This window comes from Xyrauchen texanus, chromosome 31 (genome assembly GCF_025860055.1).
Source record: "Xyrauchen texanus isolate HMW12.3.18 chromosome 31, RBS_HiC_50CHRs, whole genome shotgun sequence".
Classification (NCBI taxonomy): domain Eukaryota; kingdom Metazoa; phylum Chordata; class Actinopteri; order Cypriniformes; family Catostomidae; genus Xyrauchen; species Xyrauchen texanus.
In genome coordinates this window covers 24,537,599-24,563,816 of record NC_068306.1, presented here as the reverse complement: position 1 = coordinate 24,563,816, position 26,218 = coordinate 24,537,599, and the positions used below count along the sequence as shown (strand labels likewise).

The 26,218-nt window shown below is 37.3% G+C and overlaps 1 protein-coding gene across 1 annotated transcript in view; it reads left to right on the top strand.

The window, feature by feature from the left end:
- LOC127625083 (junctional adhesion molecule 3B-like) overlaps nucleotides 1–26,218 on the top strand; it is a 44,895-nt gene that overhangs the window by 14,764 nt on the left and 3,913 nt on the right. The window contains exons 2-4 of the mRNA XM_052100151.1: nucleotides 24,965–25,033; nucleotides 25,364–25,477; nucleotides 25,638–25,790. Coding sequence (XP_051956111.1) covers nucleotides 24,965–25,033; nucleotides 25,364–25,477; nucleotides 25,638–25,790 — 336 coding nt within the window. The remainder of the gene's footprint in view (nucleotides 1–24,964; nucleotides 25,034–25,363; nucleotides 25,478–25,637; nucleotides 25,791–26,218) is intronic.

Below are 26,218 nucleotides of genomic sequence, written 5' to 3'. Positions count from 1 at the left end.
TTAGAGGCAAATTGGCAAAAAGGACAAGAGCTGCAAAAGAGCTACAGAAATCTGACTCTTGAATATACCACTACAGCTGAATGATATGAAGAGCTTTTCTGAAGCTTCATCAAAATGTCAGTCCCCTATATCCTCCCACAGTCTGTTGGAATGTCCACATTTGTTTTAGATGTCTGGGCAGCGGATGAGCATTGAATGCTTCACATTTTCGCAGAGCGTGCGAGAGCAAAGCATTTCCCAATCAAGAGGGGATCCTCCTGAGCAGGTGATGAATTGGTTTCTTTGGTGAGGTCACTGCTTGCTTGGTGCTCTGTTGGTGTCTCTCCCAAGCCACGAACCCCCCCCACTCTCACCCCACCTGTTTCTCCAGCAACATTCCCTCTCTGGCCACTTAGACGACGTATGCAAACTATTTAAATCTGAAGCATGGCTTTGTGAACATTTGTTGTTTCAGTCCAACTCACTCTCTTTAAATTCCTCAGCCTTTTGAGTTGAAGCATACAGTATGTATGGATTTATGCAAAACTCGCATGGATTTAATTAGTGATAGTGTTGACTCTCAGTCGCTTATGAGTCTAAGATGCTTTAAGTAAAGATGTTTACATAAAGCATCTTAGTTCAGGCAGCAACATTCTCTCTGCTTGATAATGGAAATGACTGCAACTTGGAATCCTATGAACCCTAATAATAAGTTGAGGTTAGGAAAAGAGTGAATAGAGTGCAACTGAATAGAGTTTTCTGAAGTGAGAAGCTCTATTATGCAGATGTAGCAAATAGGGAAAGTTGCAACAGTAGTAGTAATTTGACCCAGTCAAATGAAAAGCCTGGTGAAAGCCTGGAAACAAGTCGACCTCTCACCTGCTGCATCTGTCCAAATGTTGACACACCTGTTGTCCATTGTCTCAGACAGTCACACACTTTCAATGCTGGTCTGCATTACTTCATTGGAAATGCCGTGAGGATGCTCACATTAATCTGACATCAAAGTAACAGTGAATGAAGGTTCCTGAAAACAGTTCCAAAACTCTCCCTTCAAACAGACGAGTCTGTTAAACACAGTTTATATCATCCTGAGAGTGGAGCCTCACTCGTTTACATTAGAAACAACTCTGAGAAACAAATGCCCGGAAGACACTAGGCCAATATGGTAATTGTGTTCTCATGTTTTAGCTCAGCCATGACTAGTTTTATTTCAATGTTAATTATTTTTACTGAGATAAATAGGTTTTCTGGTGCTTGAATACCTTTCGGTCTGTGCGTTTGGCTGTTTCCCAGACAAAAGTCTTGCATAACCACCAGTATATTTGCAGAACTGTATTCATGGATTTATTAGGTTTGTGGTCCTGATTTAAAACCCAACTCTGCGCTAGTACATCACTGGTTCTGAAGCAAAGCAAAGGCATGCTATGGAGAGAAGGCATATTTTATGGTGTTGCTATAGAGAAAGAAGTTAACGGAGCCTGCATTTGCACATTTGCAAATGAAAAGAGAGAACTAGTCATGTAGGAGCATACAATTTTATAGATTGTAGCTTTTGCAACAAAATAGCAAACTGAAAATATTAAATGTTAAAAAAAAATCAGTTTAGCTATTCACTTAACATATATAAAATACAGCCCAGATATCAGCCTCAGATATATAAAAATAAAGATAAAAAAGGATATAGATAAGTTTTATGCATTAAAATGGTGTAAGATTGATCCCCTTTTTCTTGAATTCCCAACCTAATTTCAGAGAATGAATGTTACTATAACAAAATTTTAGCAAACTGACTTTAACTAGAGGCACTTCAACAACTATGTCACGACTACAACGGCTGATTGTGACATTATAAACACCTTTTTTTTCAGCTCTATTACTAACACACTGCAATGTTATGATTTTTACTCTAATGCATCATTTGAAAACGATACATTTTATTGCGTGTATTACAGAACTACATACATTTACATACTTATTCCAAAATTATTACCTTCCACAGTAGCTCACCTGATAATATTGGACTTTGAACTCGGAAGACCATGGTTTAAACCCAGCCAAGGATGCATGATATGAAAGTGAAAGTAAAACCAAAGTGACATATTAGCGACACAGAATAACCTGAAAGCTTCAGAAAAAAAATTGCTTTTCATGTCGAATTTGCTTTTAAAACAATATTGGTTAGGTGTAGTTGTTGGTTTAGTTTAAAGGATGTCTGTTTTGTTCACCTTTCATTTATCTTTTAGGACACTATTGGTTAGGTTTAGGCTAAAGTTTTAGGTTACAGAGGTTCATTTTACTATCTAAAATGTACCTTGTCTGATTACATAATTTCACTTGTTTTTGGCGCACTCCACTGGATATTTCTCTAGGAAACTGCAGCCAGATTCATAATACAGCATTGCAAAAATGTTGCCATGGTCACATAAATGTTATGAGATCAGGCTGAAAATTCCCTATATTGTAAATATATGAGGACAAGAAATCAATTCACAGTTACTACTGTCAACTAACTTCGACCAATAATTTTATTACATTTTTAGTGCTATATATTTTGTAATGGATGCAGGTAACTAGTGTTGTCAAAAATACCAGTACTCCGGTACCAAGTTGGTACTTAAACAAAAACTTTTTTACGATACCAGAATTTCTGAAGGTACCGGAGTACCGAGTCGGGAACTTTCGAACGCTCACAACAAGCAAAAGCTGCTGCGGAGTCTCAACTGAATCTTGTCGAAAAGAAAAGTAGAAAAAGCCAGGTTTGGAAATTCTTTCGATTTGAGACTGATGAAAAGGGAAACATCATAGATCAGCAAAAACCTATTTGTAAACGATGCTTTCGCAATTTTCTGACGAAAGGAGGAAACACATCAAACTTAATAAAGCACCTGAAAGACAGACACCCGGATTAATTTAAGCAACTAAAGCAGGTGAGTTTAAAAGCATATTATCTTTTGCATTAGGGCTGAAACGATTAGTCGACATTATCGACAACGTCGAAAATAAAAAATTTACGAGAAATATTTTCATTGTTGAATAGTCGTTTGATATCATTTAACTTGTCATGAAATCACATTAAACTAATGATGAAGCGCGAGAGCAGCACTGCAATTCACGCCTGATGGAGGAGAAGAATAATTATTAATAATTAGAACTTTCTAAAGTTGCCTCTTCAATCAGTTGCGCGCATGTCCCGATCTAAGGGGGAGAGATTGAAACTGCACCCGGCTGAGAGAGACTCTGCCTCGGGGATACTCATCCCTTGAGAGCGGACGCTTAATGCAGCTAGATTAGAATGCGATGGCTCGCGACTTATTGAATCATAATATAAGACACTGTGCATTTCTTATCGTGAAGAAAAATGGCAATATGCAGCTTTATTAATAAGAGAGCACTTTGCACATTAGTTTGGAAATTGTTTTTTTTATTAATTCTAATGTATGCTCATTTATTTTTAATTTTTTTAGTACTTGGTAAAAACTTAAAGTAAAAGTTGCTAAAGTTGAAGCAAATCTTATATAAGTGTTCAAAAATACTTTAAGCATACATTGTACAGTTTTGTTATAATTCAAAAATAATATATTTAAATTAAAGTGTTGCTCAATGGCATATTTCTGTTGTTAGTTCTGCTGCTAATGTTTTGTTAACTTTGTTAATAAAAGAGTGTTGTTTAGTAACCTGTTTTTGTGTTTTGCTTTGGAACCGAAAATGGTATCGAGTACCGTGAAATTTCACTGGTATTGGTACCAACTACTGAAATTTTGGTACTGTGACAACACTACAGGTTATAGAGGTAAAGTTTTTTTTACTCAAGACAACAGTAACAAATACAAATATTTAGTACAAGAGTGCAACAATAAACAATTAATGACAGTTAATGACAATGAGAGTCTAGGATTTTTGCTTGGCCTGCGGTTTTAGCACTGATTGTATCTTTAAGAGAAGAGTAAATCCTGTTACCGGGTCTATTATGCAGTTCATATGCTTCCTGCTGCTGACTTGGCCACTGCTTATTGAAGGCTATGATTCTGTTGTGAATAATAGAGACTGAGAACCTCTTTTCTTTGTTCCCTTATGTTGTGGAACACTTCAGTAACACATTCCAATAAGGTTGTATGCTGTATATTAGATAATGCAAAAGTTAATACGAACTTAAATGACCAATAATCTTTAGGCAGTTATTAATCTTGGGTAATGTTAATTTCTACATATACTAATACATGTTTTTCATTAATATACAAAATGTATATATGTTAACATTAGTTAATGAAATATAAACGAACATAAGGAAACAATGAACAATCGTATTTTGATAAATTAACATTAACCAAGATGAATTAATGCTGTAAAATTAACTTACTAATGTTAACAAATAGAACCTTATTTTAAAGTGTTACCAATAGTTCTTCCTGAGCAGAGGTACAGTGTGTTTGTTTATTTTTTTTCTGATACAGCTAACTAATCGTGAAAAGTGGCAAATAGTGTCCATGTAGGTCTAATCATGTTGCGTAAGAAAATTCTATTTAATTTTATATGGTGCTGGGATTTATACCCAGTGCTGGGTGTAATATGATAGCAAAGCAATTAGTTACTGTAATCTAATAATTTTTAGTCCAAAAGTAGCTTAACTCATTACAATTTAAATTCAAGTAATAAGTTTATATTTACTGACTTTCAGTTAAGTTTATTACTTTCAATTACCATATTTAAAGATACATATTTCTATTGAGAATATATATACTGTATATTTAAAAACAATCTTTTACACATTAAATAAAAAATGTAACAATGTTATTGTTTGCCAAGCTTAGTATACATTATGAAATGTAACTATTTCCTGTCACAAAGGGCCACCCCATGGTGCTCTTTTCACCTAACCCCATTGCATTATGGGCCATTCCTTTTTAACGGGAAGTGAAGAGGATTATGGGCATAGCCCTGCTAAATCAACAAGTCTCCCCCAACAGTAGGGTGGCATTATTCAGCTGTCAGACAAGCGATTCCTCATTGCTTTGCACACAATTCATGCACACAACAACACAACAATGCTGTTGCCAACACTAGGACCTTTTTAGAGCTAGAGCAACAGAGAAGCAGAACTGTTGTTTTATTAACATTTTTGAGCGTGTTTGTGCATGGACTGGCAGGGAAATACGAATACATGTCCATTAGACTTCAGATCATTTTCTGAATTTGTTAAGCCTGCTCAGGGATTTAGCCCAATGCTCCTATGTATTTGTCACTGCCTATTATTTAGAGAAACACACAACCCAGAGCACCGCTGCGATGATGCTTGGATGCATTTTATACTCTAATCAATCATGGCGAAGACGTCATCAAAAATCCAGACGTCGTCATCCTCTCATTGTTTAATTCTGTCACGAGTTACAGAAAAGACGAGGATCCACCCTGTATGCTTCAAAGCGCATGCAAGCTTTTGCTGTTTCTGATCTTGAAGAAGGCTCCGGCATAAAGTACATTCCTAATTAGGATTAAGGAAGAGGTCAGTCTGCTTGTACTAGAATGTGAGGCATTTGCAGTGAGTGGGGATGATGCCATCTGTGCTGAAAGCAGTGAGCAGCTAATTTGGGAACTGAGAGCGCCACGTTTTGCAGATTTTCGTTTAAGCCGGCTAGCCGTTTTGCAGTGAATGCAGGGCCCTCCGATCAGCCAAAAAAAAATTGGCAAGCTGAAGGGCCTTTTATCGTTGATGAAGGAGATAAGCAGTTTGTTTGCCGAGCCTTATAATTGTGTATCTGTATGCAAAGGTACTTCAAAGCAGGTCATATCTCTGATTAGCAGTTTCTGGGACAAGCAGTTGTTGAAATTGCTGCTCAGAGCCATGAGGTTGAAAATTGAGCCTCCAATAGATCTTATCAGGGGAATGGTTAATGCTTCCAGCTGCCCACGAACAGGACACAAGGAGATGTATGGTTCTGACTTACCTGCAAATGCAACCAATTAATTGGCTGTGCAGTCTCTGCCTGCTGTTGACAGCTGCTATAAATAGCAAAGATTTCTCCTATGGTAACCTGTTCTCACCCCTATGAGAAATAACTCATGGACTTGCTTCCTACATCTGCCCAATGGATAATCACTAACATGCAGTGATCTTACTAAATTGAGCCTTCATTTTTTTAAGGGATAGTTCACCCCAAAAAATGTAATCCTATCATTGTTTACTCACCCTCATGTTGTTCCAAACCCATGTGACATTCTCCCTGTCTATTAAAATATGAATATATTAACATCTTTACATGTATTGTTGCCAATTAATGAAAATGAATAGTGAATCTGGGCTGTCAAGCTCCAGAAAGAACATTCAAGTCTATATAAAAAAAACACACTATTTTTCAAGTCTTCTGAAGCCATCTGATATCTTTATTTAATTTCAGAGTGATTATAAGAACTTAAAGCTCTGTTCATCATACATACTGGTCAAATGGCTACAGAATACATGGAAAATTGTAATAAAAATCGACAGTACTTTTAATAAAGGGAAATGGAAATGTTCCCTATAAGTGAATTTTGTGGGGGAACAGCATTCCTGTTCAAACTGGCTACATTTGTTAGGGGAATGAAGAGTATGTCTATATTTTCTCCACTCGATAGCCAACGAAAGCTATGCGGGTCTGCACAAAAATGCGTGGGATCTTCTGGGTCTGTGGTTGCGCAATGTTGACTATCGTGAGTGGCCAGAACACTTGCACGCAACAGATCAACAAATGCACACGGGAATCCATGGGCAACTTATCCACACATGCACGTTCAATTCACAAATTCACGCACTAAAAAGACACAATGTAAGGTTTTCTTTGCTCACAATACCATCCACAAGTACATAAGTCATTCAGTATGTGTAATTTAATGCAAAAATAAATGCTGAGCTGTTTGTATTGTATTCTTCTTTGAGAATGTCTGTTTTGCCATCTTGACGTACAAACGCTCAATGCTGGGGGCGTGGTTTAGCGTGGCTGACAATAAATGCAGATTCATTAAATGAAGGGAAATATCCAGTAGATTTGGCAAAAAAAAAAAAGAATACATCCAAGAAAAAAAAAGATATCAGTTTACATTATTCATCTTTACATTACTGTGTGGAACTATTTGGGTGTACTCTTTAATATGTAAAGAAATAAAACATTTTAATCGAATTAATTACATCGTGTCCCGATTAAGTAAACTAAAATATTTGCCGAGAAAGCCCCTCATATAAATATAATTCAATATATAATGATGAAATAATGATACATAGTTATATATATATATATATATATACATATATATATATATATATAATATATATATATATATATATATATATATATATATATATATATATATATATATATATATATATATATATATATATATAAGAGTATATAAAAATATATATGCAGTAGTTATATTGTGGAGAATATATTTGACAGTCCAGTGTGAGATAATAAGATGAAGATTAATAAAGTGCAGTGCTGATTGTTGATCGTGAGAGATCAAGTGTTCAAAAGTCTGATTGCTTGGGGGAAGAAGCTGTCATGTAGTCAGCTGGTGCGGGTCCTGATGCTGCGATACTGCCTGCCTGATGGTAGCAGTGAGAACAGACCATGACTCGGGTGGCTGGAGTCTCTGATGATCCTCCAAGCTTTTTTCACACACCGCCTGTTATATATGTCCTGGAGGGAGGGAAGCTCATCTCCAATGATGTTTCTGGCAGTTCGCACCACCCTTTGCAGGTCTTTGTGGTTGTGGGCGGTGCTATTGCCGTACCAGGCGGTGATGCAGCCAGTCAGGATGCTCTTTACAGTACTGGTGTAGAACCGTGTGAGGATGTGGTGGTTCATTCCAAACTTCCTCAGCCATCTCAGGAAGAAGAGGCGCTGGTGAGCCTTCTTCACAACGGCCTCAGTGTGGACGGACCATGCGAGTTCCTCAGTAATGTGGACACCGAGGAACTTGAAGCTGCTGACTCTCTCCACCGGTGCTCCATTAATGGTGATGGGGCTGTGTTCTCTGTCTTTCCTCCTGAAGTCCACCACAAGCTCCTTGGTCTTACTGACATTGAGGGAGAGGTTGTGCTCCTGACACCAGCGTGTCAGAGTGTGCACCTCCTCTCTGTAGGCTCTTTCATCATTGTCAGTGATCAGACCTACCACCGTCGTATCGTCAGCAAACTTAATGATGGCATTGGAGCTATGTGTTGCCACACAGTCATGTGTATAGTGAATACAGGAGTGGGCTGAGAACACAGCCCTCCGGGGCTCCAGTGTTGAGGGTCAGTGATGAGGAGGTGTTGCTGTCAATTCTAACCACCTGACCTCTGACTGACAGGAAATCCAGGATCCAGCTGCACAGCGAGCTGTTTAAGCCCAGAGCCCGGAGTTTCTCATCAAGCTTGGAGGGCACAATGGTGTTGAATGCTGAGCTGTAGTCTACAAACAGCATTCTCACATGTGTTCCTTTTTTCCAGGTGGGAGAGAGCAGTGTGTATTGTAGATGTTAGGCATCATCAGTGGAGTGGTTGTTGCGGTAGGCAAACTGCAGTCGGTCCAAAGAGGTGGGCAGCACAGAGCAGATGTAATCTCTGATTAACCTCTCTAAGCATTTGCTGATGATGGGGGTCAGAGCAACAGGACGCCAGTCATTTAAGCAAGTGATTTTGGCTTGCTTCGGTACAGGCACAATGGTTGATGTTTTGAAGCATGTGGGGACTACAGACAGGGAGAGGGACAGGTTCAAAATGTCCATAAAAACACCAGCCAGTTGGTTTGCACACGCTCTGATGACGCGGCCCGGAATGCCGTCTGGACCCGTGGCTTTACGGATGGATCTACATGTGAGATGCTGTTTGTGAGTAGCGCTCAAATATTGCGCACCGCGTGAAGGCTAAAAATAGCCTAGAGTGTGTGTGTAAACAGAGCAGCGCCATTCAATAGCTGCACGTGCATTTTATACATTTACTTATTAAACACAGCCTTTTATGATTCACAGCCTATTGCACATCTTCAAGTGGCTTTGAATAAAATGCACGAGTCATATGAACTACTTTAATTGTGTTTTAATGGTTCTTTTATGTCATTCCTAGTTAGAACACTTAAGATATTTTTGAAAACAAAATAAAAATAAATGCTGCTTCTCTTCACCTCGGATGCATTAAATTGATAAACAAAATACTAGCAAATACATTAGAAATGTTGTAATTTATCATTACTGTTTGAAATTAGTTTTTTATGATTTTATTTATAATAAAATTGAATTGTTTTACCCATGATGGCAATGCTCCATTTTCAGCTCTACTGAGAAAATAATGCGTCACATAAACCTTATGAAATAATTTTACGTCTTAACTAACTTAAGTTACTTTTCTTTTTGTTTGAATGGTTAAAATGGTTGTGCTACTTAATCCAAACTAGAGTCCCCCCAGTGAATCTCTGCCATTTCCACCACTGATAGTCACAATGGACTTAGATGATCTGGCAAAAAGTTGTGGAAAAACAAATCTATTTGTGTTCCACGGAAGAAAGAATGGGTTTGGAGTGACATTAGGGTGTGTAATTAATGTTAGTTTTTTTTATTTTGGGGTGAACTATTCCTGTAAGTGTTATATTTGTTCAAATATTTGTCTTAATTTTCCGTAATTGAGGCACTAAAGAGTTGTCAGCCTTTGGACTGTGACAATCTAGAATGCCTTTGTTCTGCCACAGTAGCCATCAAGCACTGTCCTGATAATTTAGTATTCATTCCCTCCCACTGCCTGAAACTGTTTCACAACACAAAGGTTTCAACTGGCATTCATGTGGACTTGAACCATGTGATGGTGTGACACTAAACAAGGGGTCTATTTAAAAAAAAAAAAAAGAATGCGATCTAATCAAGCCTAGTTATTTCATGTGGCTGGAATGTGGGTTGAAATGTATTCCTTAGTGTATCTGATGCATGTATAATCAGCAAAATATGAATTATGAATTTACTGTAATTGAATGATAATTTGAAGTGCAGAACATCAAAAGATGTACAGATTGTGGAGAACAAAGGAAGAGCAAGCAAGAGGATATGAGATATATAAGATTATAATGTGTAGGTCTACCATTAAAATGTGCTGTGTATTACAAACATTTGTGTGATCCATTCATGATACCATAAATATTGCAAGTTGTTGCAATTTGTCCTATGTTGACAAACAAATACAGGATATGTACTTATACTAAAAGGAACAGTATAGGACTTGGGGCCTCACGAATAGTTCAACCTACTCAGAAATAACTTTAAACTCTTAGTAGAGCTGGAAATAACTTCTGATACAAATACTTCAGACTTTTTAGGTCAGCATGAGCATGCAACGTCACAGATTTCTATATAGAGATTGATGTGCCTTTGATCAGTAATCTTACTTACACACAAATCACATCTTAATATTTCACATTTTCCAGGATGGTTCTCTTTTTATTTTATTTGGTGCCAGAATACAGGACTATGAAAAAGTATTTGCCCCCATCCTGATTTCTTCTATTTTTGTGTATAGCTACTATATATGTATAACTAAATTGTTTCAAAAATTCTAACAAAATCTAACATAAAACAAAAGCAATCTGAGTAAAAACAAAATACAGTTTTTAAATTATAATGTTATTTAAGTCCAAAAATATTTTACAGAGAAAACAGCTTGCAGGAGCCTCATTTTTTGTTAGATCATCTTCAAACTTGAAACATAACTTCTTTGGACTTGTGGCTTTGAGAACATTTTATTTCTGGGTTGTCTTGGCGCTTTTATTATTGTTTATAAAAAAAAATTAGATTATAAAACATGTTCAGCACAAAATATTTCCATTAGGCTACTATAAAATTCAGCTTCTCTAACTTAAAAAACCCAACATATATTCATTCTGAAACTTGGAAAATAAAAGTGTCCAATGTGTCTTCTTTCAAAAGATACTACAACTGTGTCCATACTCCAAAGGGTCCAGTAAATACAACCATTTAAGTTCAGGTATGTCATTTTCATGGTTTGTGCTCTAAAAGGGGGTGCGTAAGGGGGTCAACATGTTAATGGGCAGTTCATGCTAGAAAACCCTACAATATGGCTGAATTAAGCAGTTCTGCAAAGAAGAGTAGGCCAAAATTTCTCCACAGCGTTTTGAAAGACTGATCTCCAGTTATCGGAAGTGTTTGGTTGCAGTTGTTGCGGCTAAAGTTGGCACAACCAGCTATTAAGCTTAAGGGGGCAGTTCGTTTTTCACATGGGGACATTAGGTGTTGGGTAACTTTTTAGATCTAAAACAATTTATTATGGAAAATACACAAAAAATAGAATAAATCAGGAAGGGGTCAATACTTTTTCACAGCATTGTAAAATACTTTTAACCAGAATTAAAATAAAGCCATACTCCGTTTAACTCATGTTCCATTACTAAATCACAGCTGACTTCCAGAATTTCGCCTCATTTGATAGCCTGTTGCCATGCAGAAGGGGCGTAATAGAATTCAGGACAGAGATGAGGAATGGAAGATACGCATAAACTCAAGAGCACACCGGTCCTGTGAACAGCAGTAGCACTAGAGGACAAAAGGAAAGAGGCCTCCTACATTAGCTATTGCTGACGCAAAGTGACATGTATTCGGGCGTTCTGTGACACCACTGCCCCTCTCTCACTGGCTCAACTCAAGCTTAGTCTTTGGCCTGGCTAGATCAGAGGGTAGACTGGCTGCAGTGTACTCCTCAAAACCTCAGGAAACAAAAGAGAGTCTATCGCAGGCACGTGTGAGTGCTGAAATTACAAATGCAGGTAGCAGAGCCCCTGGCTAGAAGTGAATGGTCAGAGTGAACTAAATTTAGAAATAATGCAAATGAATCCTGTTGCACGTGATCTAGTCGACCTATTCTAGTCTAACTAGATTTACCTAGTCTTGTCAGGTATTTAAAGAAAGTGCCCCAAGAAGACAATTAAACCAATACTTCACCCACAGATTAAATTTATAATTTACTAACCCTCATGTTGTCCAAATTCCATATTAATTTCTTTCCAGTTTGACACAAAAGGAGATAATAGGCAGAATGTTAGCTTCTTTCAACATTCATTTTCATTAAACAAATGCAGTGAAAGTGAATAGTGACTTACTAGAGGCTAACGTTCTGTTAAATATCTTTTTTGTTTTATAGAAGGAATAATGGGTGAGTAAATTATGACAGAATTTTCATTTTTGGGCAAACTAACATTCTTACAACTGCAAACTAGAGCAAGTCAATGTTGTGTTTTAGAAAGTGTTGTACTTCAAGAGGTATGTCGCCTTGTTCTGCACTTGCAATCTGAAGTGACACCTTGTGACATTTGCTGAGCAGCTGAAGGAATATCAGAGGTATTTTAGTTGTGGAGATTGCCTTATCTTTGCTGAACACTACTACTATTTTTAGTCTTGCTATAACAAGAAATAAATACCAAGCCATATCTTCTATAAGAGAAATATTCTCATCTACCAGTTCATAACATGTAATGGGACTTTAGGAACATGTTGGATAACTGAATATTTTTCCTCCATTTAATGAAAATCGGAAAGTGCACGATGGTTACATACAGTATGTCGATATAAAATGAACAAAATGTACAGCCTTTGTAATGACTGTGCCTAGTTCCCAGATGTACCTTCCTTTCAGCAGTATTTTCATTATTTGTTGTCTTCATTCAAGATTGAAAACAGATGAAAACTGATGAGTTTGAGGTCAGAACATGTTGTCATTACTGTTATCAGAAGAGCAACGAACATTCCTAAGTCACTTGCAAATAAATATTCAATGAACGTTTTCTTTAGTGTCTGTAATCTTCTGTGTACATGCAAAAGAGGCTTCGTTGAATCCTCCTGACTTGCAATGTCCATAAAGATAAACCTGTGACAGAATGAATAAAGGAGATAAGTCCATTTAGGTAATCAATTTGGGTAGCCTCAGGCAGTCAGTTAGAGCTTCCCACAGCTGTAAAAACACCACCAAGACTGCCTAAACCTATACACTTTCGTTGATGCCGATGTTTTCTCGAGAGATAAGCTACTATCCCTGGAGCAAGTGGGCTGTCCTATGTAGAGATTATGTGTAAAAGAGCTGCTCAGGGTTTAACACAGCCATATAATTTACTGACATGACAGTTTTACTAAGTAAACTAAAAGTGGAATATAGACTTCACTACAAGCAAAAATAAAAAGCCTGTGAAGTGACTGGTTTTTCTTTGCACATGAGTAAGCCTTCTTGACTTTAGCATTCCTTCATTTATTCTAAGATTTAATTAATAGCCCATAACTGCATTCACAAGCTTCACAACGTGCAAACACTCAGAACGTTTACATGCACAGTTGTAATGGAACTACAGCGGGTTTTTGCATAGTCAAGCCACAGTCTTCATCTGTTTAAGAATACATGACAAAATGTGTAGTACATATCAAAGAAGAACAAAATGTGTAATATATATCAAGAAGAATGACAAACATGCCTGGTTAAATACACATTGTGCATCAACTCTGTCTTTCGGAGCATGCATGAGCACAACGCCACAGCCAGTTATGGTTCGATTTATGTACAAAGATGATAAAGTAGAGCTAAAATTGCATTATTTATGTCTGTTAGTCCAATTTGACCAAAATCAGACTAGTATGTTTTTAGTCGGTCTAAAGCATTTACATGACATTTTAAAAAGACAAATGATTGTTTTAAAGGGCAATCACACAACACTATGAAGAAATTTGCAATACATTTCAAGTTTGGCTAACTCTGACCTTCGAATCTGGATAAAGTGTGACCAATAGAAGATTGAAATGTTACACACTGACCTCTTGGCTCAATTCAAAGGATACCTATTTCAAAGCTGTGTTTTAAAAAAAAAAAAGTATTGTTTTTGAAGTTGACTAGATGGTATATTCTAACATTTTAATATAATATTTTTTTATTATTTATTAAAACCAGTTGCCCTTGCATGTGACATTATATACTGGTCCATGGTGATGTCTGAAATAATTTTGCGTGCTCAGAGACTACTGTGATCAAGGCTACTGTGCATTTAAATGTACTGACTGTATAGGTGTTAAACAAAAAAGATGCTAAAACTCCCGAGACAAAACATGAATTGCAAACATTCCTAGTTATTCCCTTGTAACTTTTCAGTCTATACTTAGGAAATTTGTGCCCTCAAGAATCTACAAGTGTTCCTACTGGCTTCAGGGGTGTAGTATGATATACACTCCTCAGCAAAGTCACACTGGGGATATTACAGTACAGTTATCCATGTGTCAGTGGTGGAGGAATTGTTTCTCTTGCACATCATGAATTGTTCAAGGCAAAAACATGCAGATCGTTCTAAAGCTGCAGGGGTAGATCCATGATGTTGGAGAAACTGTGTGATATCTCTTTGAAACTTACGATGTATACCAGTTGTGAACCATCAACATATAGGGAGCTACAGGACACATCCAATCAAATACCAGTGATGTAGACTGGGCTGTGTGGCATGAATGGCTCTGTGGGCACATTTTTTTCTCAGCCAGTGAACAGCCTCCCGGCCTCCCCTCCTGCTCCCAGCAAAATGAATCAAAGCTGCAGTTTAAAAATAACAAGGAATATTATCCACTTCATGCATTGCTGAGTGAAGTGAATGTGTTGAATGCTCTCTGACAGTCTACACGGGAGCAGAATGCTTGAAGCTTCAGCTTTTTTGCACGCCTTACCCTCTGCTAATTACAGATCATGATGTAGGGTGTGGTGGTTTTAAACTTTGCACTGTGGAAGCGGTCCAAACATCCCCATGATTCTGGCTATATAACTCCATACTCTGTGGTGTAATGTTTCCCCAAAGACCAGGGGTGTCAAAAAAAATTTTGGGTTAGATTGGACCAAGCTACCATGCTTGGGGGCCGAAGTTTATATTTATAAATTATATATACTGTTGAAGTCAGAAGTTTACATATACCTTACATACACCCAAATACATTTAAACTCAGTTTAAATAATTAAATCATAGAAAACTTTCCCTGTCTTAGGTCAGTTAGGATCACTATTTTAACAATGCAAAATTTCATAATTGTAGAGAGTAGTGTTGTCAAAAATACCGGTACTTGGGTACCAAGTCGGTACTGAAACAAAATTTTTTTTTACAATACCAGAATTTCTGAAGGTACCCATGCAGAGTCGGGAACTTTTGAACTCTCACAACAAGCAAAAGATGGCGACAAGCAAAGCTGCTGTGGTGGAAAAAGTGGAAAAAGCCAGGTTTGGAAATTCTTTGGATTTGAGGATGATGAAAAGGAAAACATCATAGATCAGCAAAAACCTATTTGTAAACGATGCTTTCGCAATTTTCTGAGGAAAGGAGGAAACACATCAAACTTAATAAAGCACCTGAAAGACAGACACCCGGATTAATTCAAGCAACCAAAGCAGATTATCATTTGCATTAGGGCTGAAACGATTAGACGACATTATCGACAACGTCGAAAATAAAAAAATGACAAGAAAAATTGTCATTGTCGAATAGTCGTTTGATATCATTTAGTGTAAAATGAAATCATATTAAACTGTAATGATGAAGCGTGAGAGCAGCACTGCAGTTCACGCCTGACGGAGGAGAAGAATTACACAGATCACAGTTCAGATGCAAACTTTACTTTCACAGCTTAATTTTATGTAGATCCCAAAGTATTAGGGAATTATAAAAACAAAAAGTACATTCAGAAGCACTCTCGTTGTGGAATATGCGGAGCCGGAGCTCTTTAAAGGAAACATCCCGACGTTACAAATGCAGTTATATTTAATGTGTTATAGCTTTATTAAAGTCCAAATAATACAGAAGCAGGTCATATTAATAACTTTAAACTCAGAAACTGGCATTTCTCTGTGTGGTAAGCACCTCTTCAATGAATTGTGCGAATGTACCGATATAAGGGGAAGAGATTGAAACTGTACCCAGAGAGAGACTCTGCCTCGGGGACGCTCATCCCTCGAGCGCACACACTTAATGCAGCTAGATTAAAACGTGATTGCTCACGACTCATAATATATTAATCATAATATAAGTCACTGTGCATTTGTTATCGTGAAGAAAAATGGCAATATGCAGCTTTATTAATAAGAGAGCACTTTGCACATTAGTTTGGAAATAATTTTTTATTAATTCTATTGTATGCTTGTTTATTTAGGTTTTTTTCGTACTTGGAAAAAAAAAAAGTAAAAGTTGCAAAAGTTGAAGCAAATCTTATATAAGTGTTCAAAAATACTTTAAGAATACATTGTACAGTTTTGTTATAATTCAAAAATAATATATTTAAATTAAAGTGTTGCTCAATGGCATATTTCTGTTCTTAGTTCTGCTGCTAATGTTTTGTTAACTTTGTGAATAAAAGAGTGTTGTTTAGTAACCTGCTTTGGTACCGAATATGGTATCGAGTACCGTGAAATTTCAATGGTATTGGTACCGACTACTGAAATTTTGGTACCGTGACAACACTAGTAGAGAGAATTATTTATTTCAGCTTTTAGTACTTTCATCACATTCCCAGTATTTGGTAGCATTGCTTTTAAATTGTTTAACTTGGGTCAAACATTTTGGGTAGCCTTCCACAATCTTCTCACAATAAGTTGCTGGAATTTTGGCCCATTCCTCCAGACAGAACTGTTGTACATGAGTCAGGTTTGTAGGCCTCCTTGCTCGCACATGCTTTTTCAGTTCTGCCCACAAATTTTATATCGATTAATTTTGTTGTCCTTAAGCCATTTTTCCACAACTTTGGAGGTATGCTTGGGGTCACTGTCCATTTGGAAGACCCATTTGTGACCAAGCTTTAACTTCCTGGCTGATGTCTTGAGATTTTGCTTCAATATATCCACATAATTTTCCTTCCTCATGATGACATATATTTTGGGAAGAGCACCAGTCCCTCCTGCAGCAAAGCACCCACACAACATGATGCTGCCACCCCCATGCTTCACGGTTAGGATGGTGTTCCTTTGCTTGCAAGCCTCACCCTTTTTCTTCCAAGCATAACGATGGTCACTATGGCCAAACTGTTACATATTTGTTTCATTAGACCAGAGGACATCTCTCCAAAAAGTAAGATCTTTATCCCCATGTGCACTTGCAAAATGTAGTCTGGCTTTTTTACAGCCATTTGGACATTGCTCCCAAGGATGAACCAGACTTGTGGAGGTCCACAATTTTCTTGGCTGATTTCTTTTGATTTTCCCATGTCAAGCAAAGAGGCACTGAGTTTGAAGGAAGGCCTTAATATGCTTCCACAGGTACACCTCCAATTCAGTAAACCTCCTATCAGAAGCTAATTGCTATTTGTCTAAAGGCTTGACATCATTTTCTGGAATTTTCCAAGCTGCTTAAAGGCACAGTTAACTTAGTGTATGTAAACTTCAGACCCACTGGAATTGTGATATAGTCAATTAAAAAAGAAACAATCTGTCTGTAAACAATTGTTGGAAAAATGACTCATGTCATGCACAAAGTAGATGTCCTAAAAGACTTGTCAAAACTATAGTTTGCTAATATTAAATCTGTGGAGTTTTATTTAAAAATGAGTTTTAATGACTTCAACTTAAGTGTATGTAAACTTCTGCCTTCAACTGTGTGTGTGTGTTATTTTCTTTAACTTTAACTTTTAAAATTATGCATTAACATTATTAAGTATCTTTAACCAAAATGTATCATATATTATCAACTTTGTACATAAAACTTTTCGAAATGACTGAGAGCAACTTGCAGAAAATCAAATATTCATTCAACCCCTCTGTGTAATTCAGAAAGTTCATTCACAGAAAGATTCATCACACTGATTCAAAACGAGTACTCGTGAGCTGGCGAATCACTGTTTTAAAAGTACTGGCTAATAAGTGTCATTTAGTCATGAATCGGACTAAACCAGTCACTGTGTTTGTTGTTGAGTATAGCCAGCGTACACAACAGAAAGGCACACTGTTTTTTTATTTCACAGTGCACACTTTTTTATGTCTACATTCAATTCAGACTGCAATCTCAAAACTTGTGTAAAATATATATTTTTTTGTGTGATGCTGGTAGTTCAGGGGTGGAGCAAAGGAAAATTGGAGCAGGAAAATAGAAAGATGCTGATCTCATAGCGAACACTAAAAGACACTTTTTTTGGCCACCAGCCACAGTGGCTGTGAATGCCCAATTTCACTAGCCACTAATATATATACATTTTTTTTTTTTTACCAGCTATTTTGGTTATTCATAAGGTATATAAAACACCACTTCTGAAGCTGTAGTGAATTATGATGACACACATGACAATTAATTTATGTCACTGCATGTAATTTGCTAAGTTTGTATGGTTATGTATTCAGCCACACATGTTAGGAATTAAGCAATGCATGTGAATGCGAACTGCTCTGTGGAAATCAAGCAAAATAAATTTAGGGCACCTCCTGAGATGCTCATTTGCAGCGTTGTCATGAATGACACTATTCTTGCAGTTGCAAACTATTTTCAGATGAATGAAACAGCAGAATGAGAAGTGCTACGCTTAATGGCGACAGAGTGCCTGTGAATACACAGCGAATCAGACATGCATCAACTTCTTTTCATTCGCCTGTTCTTCAAAATATAATCAAGTGTGTTTCTTAAAACACGCGTCTTTGTGTCTGACAGCATTTCTTGTCACGTCACTCCCAAGATTTTAATAAGTCGCCCGCCACAGAAATAACCCACCACTGCTCATAAAATATCCACATTTTGGTGGGTGCTAAATTTAAACTCTGATCAAATTAAATTTAAACTCTGATCAAATGGAAAAACATGGAATTTACTAATTTAATTAACCTGAGGTTACATCACAAATACACATACATTTAGTTGAAGGGAATAAAGTAATAATATTTACAAGAAAAGCGAGAACCGCTTGCTGTTTGGCTGGAGAGTTTGCCTCAATAAACCATCTAAAACTGAACATAAATGCCAAGAAACTGAAGCCTGCTTAAAATGAGTAATAGTTAAATGGGACAGAAACAATGCAACAGTTATTGCATCTAATATCCTTGGATCTGTAGATGTTGTCATTATTTCCATGAGAGAAACTTAACTGGGAATGTGTGGCCATGGAACGTGTCACCCTCAGACATGTGTGGCGTTCACTGATACATGTGACTCTGCGACGATGAATGTCCCACATATTTAAAATAAATTCCACTGATCATGCAAGCTATAACATACATGCAACAACAAATTTAAATGTTGATCTGTTCTGCTGTTGCTAACAAAATAATAGTATGAATACATCTTACCCAAGCTATAGGCTAAATCAACATAAATGTATTCAAACATTACTTATTTGTTTTTTCCGCAAATCAACCCATGGGCCGGATATGCCTCCTTGGTGGGCCGGATCCGGTCCATGTGCCGTATGTTTGACACCTCTGCGATAGACTGGCATGCTGAGTTAATTGTTGATGCCAGCATTAGAAAATGGCCTCCTCCATGAGGGCATCTAAAAGGTGTATCCTGCCAATTTTGCCAACCTTTCTCTCTGTCCTATACAGTCTTTTGCAATTTATTGGCTTCTTATCGCGTTTTTCCAAGATTTACTTTATTTCCTCCATAAGTTAGTACATAACATTAGTCCTTGCGGTTTCAACAGCATGCAGCTGCAGATGTTGACATGACAATTAGTCTAAAGCTCCCTCTCTCTATTGTATTATTCAGTTCTGTAATGCCCATGATTTCACCAGGGCATTAAGATTATCGAAGAGAACCAACAGTCATGAAAGAAAGAAGTGGAAGATTAAAGCTTGGCTCAGATTGTCACATCTCATCCAGCTGTGCTGCCCTAACAGGAAGAGAGAGGCCAGGATATGTAGGTCATAGGGCACCTGCCTTGTTTGAGGGCTCCTACAAATGGCATCAGAGCATAAACACTTTGCCCGGCAGGATAGACCCTACATTACAAGTTGAGGTGTGTGCTTAGACATCCTATCCAGTCCAGGTTTTGGAGGCAAAAGTTACTGAAACAGGCTGTGGTTTAGTATTGTTTTGTATCAGCCCCTTAAAGCATTCCGCTCTCTTATTTGATAGAGATATCAGAGGGTAGGATATGGCAGACAGAAAAGTTGAAAGGAGATGAGAGACACCTGCTTCACTCTACTCATAGTCCTTCTCCACCGAAATTACAATGGTTCTCGTGTCGAGCCTGTGCTCCTCTGGTTCACGGCCGGGGCAATCGTAAACCGGTCATGCTTTTCCACTGACCTGAGAGCCGAACAGTGACGCAATGGGTTATGGTCTACCTGGTAGTTTCATATGACTACCTCAAACATAAACAAACATGGCACATCATAGTGTGTTTGTATTTACTCTTGTTTTTTAATTGTTGTATTTAATCTGTTTTACTTTACAGATAGCCACAATCTTTCAAACTTAGTGAGTACCTCAAAAATCCCCTTACAGAACAAAACAATGCACAAAATGAGATGACAACAGTGTAAGAAAAGCTAGCAAAGTTGGGAAATATAGCAACTTACTGAGATCCGCTGCAGAGGACACTGGTGATTCACCATTCATCACGAGCGTTACTGGCTGAATTCAATTTCCCAGGTAGTTAGCAGGCTGGTCGGTGTCCGAGTCCAAAACATTGTTGCTTTGTCCTTCTTGTGCTCCCTGTACTCCCTTAAGTGTTTTTCAATTTGTTTATGATTTGGTCAATTGTCTGATTGAAGGTGGCTTGCATTTCATGCTGTATCTTCATTCTCGTAGAGTATATTTTTTCCTTTGCAATCTCTCTAGTTTATCTCGGATCTTTGTAAATACCATATCGTCGTGTTACCTGAACGCTTTTGATGCCTGATAATTGTATTTTTTTATTGTTATAGAGCGAAGAAGTACTCCTTCCTGCAGACGGTAGCTACTGTTGTTGTTTGGGAAAACTTTACCATGGTAACGAAACATTATCCCGCCCGCCGTCCCCTGACATAATCAGTACCTACATAGAGACCAGCAAACTTTTGTGGCCTGTGCGGAACGGCCTTTTCTGCGGTGGAAATGCATGGAACAGTTCGAGACTTCGCACCGGCCCTGGAACCCACACCTGAACCAAGTCAGTGGAAAAGGGCTAACAGTCACCAATTCCTAGTTGTGCAAGAAAGAGTGGCAAGGGCTTACTACATTATTGGCCTCTATTATCCTCCATCTGCTGACACTAAATGTCATTGTAAAGCAGTTGTGAACGTGTGTGAGGGATCAGTGTTTGTATCATCCTGCATCCTCTCATTATGTCCACATCAGTCTTGAAACTGTTGTCAGCACCTCTTCCTGAAACCTTTGACCTCTGGATTACAAACTATTTGTGGACACCCATGAAGTCATGTTTACATCTGGCTGACTGTGAAAGGAAATTATAAAAAAGACACTATCCGAGAAATAAGAGCTATGTTTGAGAGCAGTCAGCCTTTCCTGATGTTTAAAAAAAAATGTTACACGTCAAAATAAACAAGAACATTATAGCTTTTTATGTTTTCGTAGCTGTATGTAAAGATGTTGTCTTTGAAGTTTTAGAAGTTTGTTTTCACACTTGCATTGAGGTCCTCGCTTAAATCACTGTGAGGTGTCTCTGAAACAAACAAAACAAAAAACAACAACAACAAAACGAGTGAGATTGGTTATTAAACAAAAACAGGTTATTAAAGAGTTTTGTTAAGAACCAATATTACCGTATATGTGTGCTCCTTACATTTTGTTTTCTGATTCTTGGTACCTCTCTGTCAGATTTGCAGCCATGTCTGTTGTATTGCAAGCAATGTTCTTTGTTAGATGGATGAATTCTCAAAAGCCTTGGCCCAAAATACAATACAAGATTCATAAAGATTATCCTTAGCAATCAAGAGGGCCATTAAAATGTCAGCGCCCTGAATATATGCCCTTTCAGAAACACTATGTTTTTAACTATGTTTTAGGTATTTGTATGGAAAATTATTGTATAAAATTACCATACACTTTAAGTGCAATGACAGACTGACGAATGGCACTTGAGCATAGAATGCAACGCAAATTACCACTGTTGGCACATTCACGCCTTTACAATAGGTGGCACTAATCAACAAGCAATTTTCTCCGTTATGGTAGGTGGCTCAACCACTGACTATTGACTTGATAGGAAATCATCTAATTTCAGCAAGTAAACATTAGTCATTCAATTACCGATTCTATATCTGAAATCTGCATGTACATCCCTGCAATGCAGACATCCTACACGTATTTATTTAAAGTCAAAATGTTTCCTGTTTCTTGAAAGCCTGAGTGAGTTCTGTATCAAACAGTATCCACCTTTTACAATCTGTACAGTTCAGCTGAATGAAAACAAGTTCACTGAAACTGAGGTAAGATACAAATAGACATTTTCAGACTTATTTATTGTGAGCATCGAAGTGATTGTTCAGTTACTTGTTTTATGTTTTCAAGTGCCTTGTTCTCCTGGTCACTTGAAAAAGAGCAAGCTCACTCTCCCTCTATCACACATGCAGCGGACACTCAGAGAGGGAAACATGCAAAGGTGGTTAAAATTAAACTGATATGTTAGGTTTAAATGGCAAACAAACACATAATTTATGACATGTATTCATGTATGATTACAGAGAGCACTTCAATATGACAAAATTTTTTGATTAAAATTAAAATCCTGGTTTGACTTTTTTTAAGGACCCTCTGAGGCAAACGGACATGTTGTAACAAGCAAATATTGCAGCTTTTCAAACTTTCTTTACAACTTGTGGATAGTTTTGCTGCTTCCTTTGGTGATCGCTCTGCTGTACTGATAGACTGAACAGTCTGGGCAGGTGAATGATTTGACATCGCAAGATTCGTGTTCCGCATATATCTTCTCCCTCATAAGGAATATTATACATAACAGCTAATCCATATATATATATATATATATATCTCAGTGGGCTCAACACACCTTTCAGCTGATCTGCCCTTCGCCCATTACGGATGAGAGGAAGAAGTACTTGACAAGCAGATCAAAAAAAGGATTTCTCCGCAAACTTCTAGTCCCTATAGGGAAAAAATTATAATGCAGCCAAGGACAAATTATGAGAAACAGAAAGATTAGTTCAACTCTTTTTGTCCGAGTTGTTCATTCTTTTGTCACATGACAGCAGAACGAACGACTGGCTCGGACCAGATGACTCGAGGTGAACTAATAATTCCGTATACACTATGCATTCCTGTGTGAGCATGTATACGGCTGTCATGTGACAAAAGAACAAACGATTCGGACCAAAAAAGTTGAAAGGTGATTAATAATTTCTGTTTCCTGTGCTTATGCGGTTTTCACATAACAAACAAATGGAGGTTGCGCAATGCACATGTACGGCCAACACAAAATGAACTAATCACTTTCTGAGACTACTCGTTCTTTTGAGTCACATAAAAGATTCATTTAAAATTAATGACTCATTCTTGAATGACCCATCAAGAGTTTGTTGTTGATTTTGCTGAATGAGAAATAAAAAATTTGAGACACTTTCACAAATTATTTCAGTTCACTTATGTAAAAAAAATACTAATGTTAAAACATGTTATCATTTTAAACAATGCTGATTTCATGCCAATGCCAGGCATTCTCTATATACCTGTGTTAAGTTCATTTGTTTAAAATCACTGTGTAATGCACATAATTATAATGACTGTTGTAAAAGTTGTTGTTAAATTGAACCCTACTGATTGTATCTTCTTGCCATGTACTTCTACTTGCGTTATACATTTGCTCAAAATATGTTACTATTTAAACATGATGATATTTAAACACTCCAAGAGTCTATATAATGCAAGCAATACAACACAGATCTCATCCAACAAAACCCATCTTCAGTCTGACCATTAGATACTTTAATACTTAATGACAGCTGTTAATGACTATTAACAATTGCACCAAAATAAACATTTTGTGAATACACCACCACGTTTTTTTGTATACAAAGGTATTTTGATAGACATTCATTGCATTGCGAGTCATATAATGTATATGTTCTAATAATGTTATCATAATGTATATGCATAATGTTATTAATATATGGCGAAGAGAAACACTTAAGATCTGTAAATTTCACTTAACGTAAGATTAAATGCAAAGGCCAGAAATGCAGCAATATTGAAGACAATCCACTAAGATCAGGGTTTTTTAAAAGGGCATTCAAGGCAGTGATGCAGGAATATAATTTACATGTTAAGAGAACCCATATGAAATAATATAATTTTTTTTTCCATTTTTAAGGCATTTGTTGCATATAACTACACATCCTCACTTTGTCGTTGTGCGATTCGGCGTGAATGTTTGCTCCAGGTGAGAATGAATCCATTGTTTCGATTCAAAATGTTAATTGTGGCAAAAAGATTCGTGTTTGGTGTGGTGGGCCTTTAAGGCCCAGGGGCCTGATTCATGAAATGTTCTGCTACTCTTAAAAGCAGCTTATAAGTGGTGCTTCAACCTACAGAGTGAACATTTTCCTGACGTTAACACTTCTTAGTGTATCTTCTAAAAATTGTATGTAATTTAAAGTTGACCTTTTTGATTTAGCTTGTTGATTAGTGAATATGTGCCTAACTCAGCTAGCATATCTGATGGCCCGACTCGGTATCATTGCCGCACTGGCCTTCACCTTAAATCAGTTAGCTGTTATTCATAACACAGAACGGAGACTGCTTGTCAGTCCACACAATTATCACTGTTGTGTCGTTTTTACATCAGCCATGTTTGTTATGAGAGTGAAACTAAAAATGAATGGTAACATATCCCTTCACAGCTCATAGGAATGTGAAGAATGTGTGCTGTCAGGGCAAAGGGGCTGGCCAGTGGGGTTGAATGTTAATTGAGTTTTAGGAATCTTTGAAATAATTTAGTTGTACTCTTTATGTGTGGCGACGGTCATAACAACACCCTCAAGATGTCACTAATCAATGATGATGTTAACAGAAAAACTGACATCATATGTTTATCGTTGCAGGCTACGTCAGCACCTTGGCAGTAATCCTGAAGACAGCGAATTCTAAACCAAGGGCCAATGAGTTTGAATGTAAGATTCTAATATTAAAATCAACATGAAATCAAAATAACCATATGAAGGTTCTGGTTTTCATCAGTGAATGTCACTCTTTGTTAATCAAAATGTAATCACTTGCTCCACCTCTAAAACAACTTTAAATCACTTTCAGCTTTTCAGTAAATTCCCAATTGAAAAATGATCAACACCCATTTACATAATATTTTCCTGTTGAAACATCATGTTTCACGTTACATTACCTAAGTAAAATAGGGTTTGAACACCTATTAAGGTTTACTGTAATCTGTAAATTAAAACTGCAGATCTCTCTGAAACAAGCTCTGTTTTTGTCTCTACATCCAGCAGTCGAGCTGTCTTGCATGATAGAGTCTATCTCCACTTCTCATCCCAGAATAGAATGGAAGAAGATCAAGAATGGAGAGCCCAGTTATGTATATTTCGAGAAACAAATAGCAGGTAATCTCGATTGTGTACTCCTAATGTGCCATCAGCAAAAATATTCCATCTGTAGGTAGAAGATGTTATGACTTAATAATATTACAATTTAGGGATTCTAAGCTTTCCGTCCAGATATTTCAATCAGCATTGAGGTCCCCCCCCCCAAAATTTTCTCCAGGCGACTTGGAGAAGAGAGCAAAAATTCGAGAACCAGCAACTTTAGTGATTCTCAATACAACACGATCTGACACTGCTGATTACCGCTGTGAAGTCACTGCCCCCAATGACCAAAAATCCTTCGATGAGATTCTCATATCGCTCGTTGTAAGAGGTAAGTGGTACCACACAAATAATTCTGTATTTACTAAACTATATCAGGTTATTCTACTTGGTCAGTCAATGTAGACCACTTGGTACTCTAACAGTTTAAATGGGGAACTGAAATGGGATATTTGTAATTTGAGGAATTTTTCATATATTATAAATGTAGCTTTATGTGAGGTACATCAGAATAAGTTACGATTGTATTTTTTCTTAAATAACATTGTTAGTACTTAACCAACTGCAGCATTGTAAGATGAGAAGTAGCGAGCCAACGCACACACCCTTGGCGCACATTTGAGGATGCTTTCAGCCCTGCCTCAGCTAGGCGTGTCCAGGACTATATGAGGAAAGCTCTGAAACTACATCTGAGTTTAATCAGGGATCTAAAAGTGGAAAGAGCAGTATGTTCAGTTGGCCAGGATGCTTGCAGTTAGG